The sequence below is a fragment of the Rhinopithecus bieti genome, unplaced genomic scaffold (genome assembly GCF_001698545.2).
Source record: "Rhinopithecus bieti isolate Rb0 unplaced genomic scaffold, ASM169854v2 scaffold_12732, whole genome shotgun sequence".
NCBI classification, from domain to species: domain Eukaryota; kingdom Metazoa; phylum Chordata; class Mammalia; order Primates; family Cercopithecidae; genus Rhinopithecus; species Rhinopithecus bieti.
Genome location: NW_016807308.1, coordinates 609,057 through 610,258, shown reverse-complemented (window position 1 = coordinate 610,258; position 1,202 = coordinate 609,057). Strand labels below are relative to the sequence as shown.

At 41.9% G+C, this 1,202-nt stretch overlaps 1 protein-coding gene across 1 annotated transcript in view; it reads left to right on the top strand.

The window, feature by feature from the left end:
• Nucleotides 1-626, top strand: part of LOC108535236 (arginine-fifty homeobox-like) — a 1,076-nt gene extending 450 nt beyond the window's left edge. The window contains exon 2 of the mRNA XM_017881130.1: nucleotides 36-626. Coding sequence (XP_017736619.1) covers nucleotides 36-626 — 591 coding nt within the window. The remainder of the gene's footprint in view (nucleotides 1-35) is intronic.
• The last annotated feature ends 576 nt before the right edge of the window (nucleotides 627-1,202 follow it).

Below are 1,202 nucleotides of genomic sequence, written 5' to 3'. Positions count from 1 at the left end.
ACAGCCCACAATCTCCCCTCTTCCCCCACTCCCAGGTTTGGTTTAGGAACCGGCGATTCAAATTGAAGAAGCAGCAGAAGCAGCAGCAGCAGCAATCAGCAAAGCAACGAAACCAGATCCCTTCATCCAAGAAGAACGTGCCCACCTCCCCCAGAACATCCCTCAATCCTTATGCTTTTTCTCCTGTGGTCTCAGATTTCTACAGCTCCCTTCCACCTCAGCCCTTAGACCCTTCCAATCAGGCATGGAACTCTACCTTCACTGAGAGTTCCACAAGTGACTTCCAAATGCAAGATACTCAGTGGGAGAGGCTGGTGGCCTCAGTTCCTGCTTTATACTCTGATGCCTATGACATATTCCAAATCATAGAACTGTACAATCTTCCTGATGAGAATGAGATATCCAGCTCTTCTTTCCACTGTCTGTATCAGTATCTCTCACCCACAAAGTACCAGGTAGGAGGACAGGGTTCCTCTCTCAGCACCTTTGCTGGTCCAGCTGTAGGCCTATCTCCCGCACAAACCTGGCCCAGTATGACAAGCCAAGGCTGTGAAGCCTACAGTCTAACAGATAGCCTGGAATTCCAGAAAACCTCCAATATGGTAGACTTGGGACTAGAGTACTAATAAATATGGACCATTTAGAAAGGAAAAAAAAAAAGAAGTGAACATTTGATTTAAAGAGAGGGAGATGCACAGAATAATCTGGGCCAAACAGATCTCTTCCTTCTATTTTTGAACAAAGAAACAGAAGAAATTTCAGATACATGTTAGGCAATGAGCAAATAGGTTATAGAAATCAGCTGCAGTAGCCATGCTGGTCAATGTGCAAGATAAGTAACAGCAGAAGTAGAGGAAGGTGGTTAGACAGATGGATATGATAGTGAGGCTCCCAGAGGCCATGAAAATACTAGAATTTGACACATGAGCTGCTGTGCCCAGCCTATATATGGTTTTTCTTATAACAACTTAGGGTATTTACAAACTAAGGTACTTAGAATATTCAAAAAATTAGGCAATGGCCCGGTGACATTTATTATAATCATTGCATGCTATCTTTTAAATCTTAGGAATCAAGTAGCCCAGAAACTTTTCTTCTTTTATCACAAAGAGGAAGGGAAATACCTGGAAATTTTGTAAAAAGTACATTTTAAAGATCCTTAAGAAAACAAGGTCAAAGGAAATTAAGTATATCTTTACAGT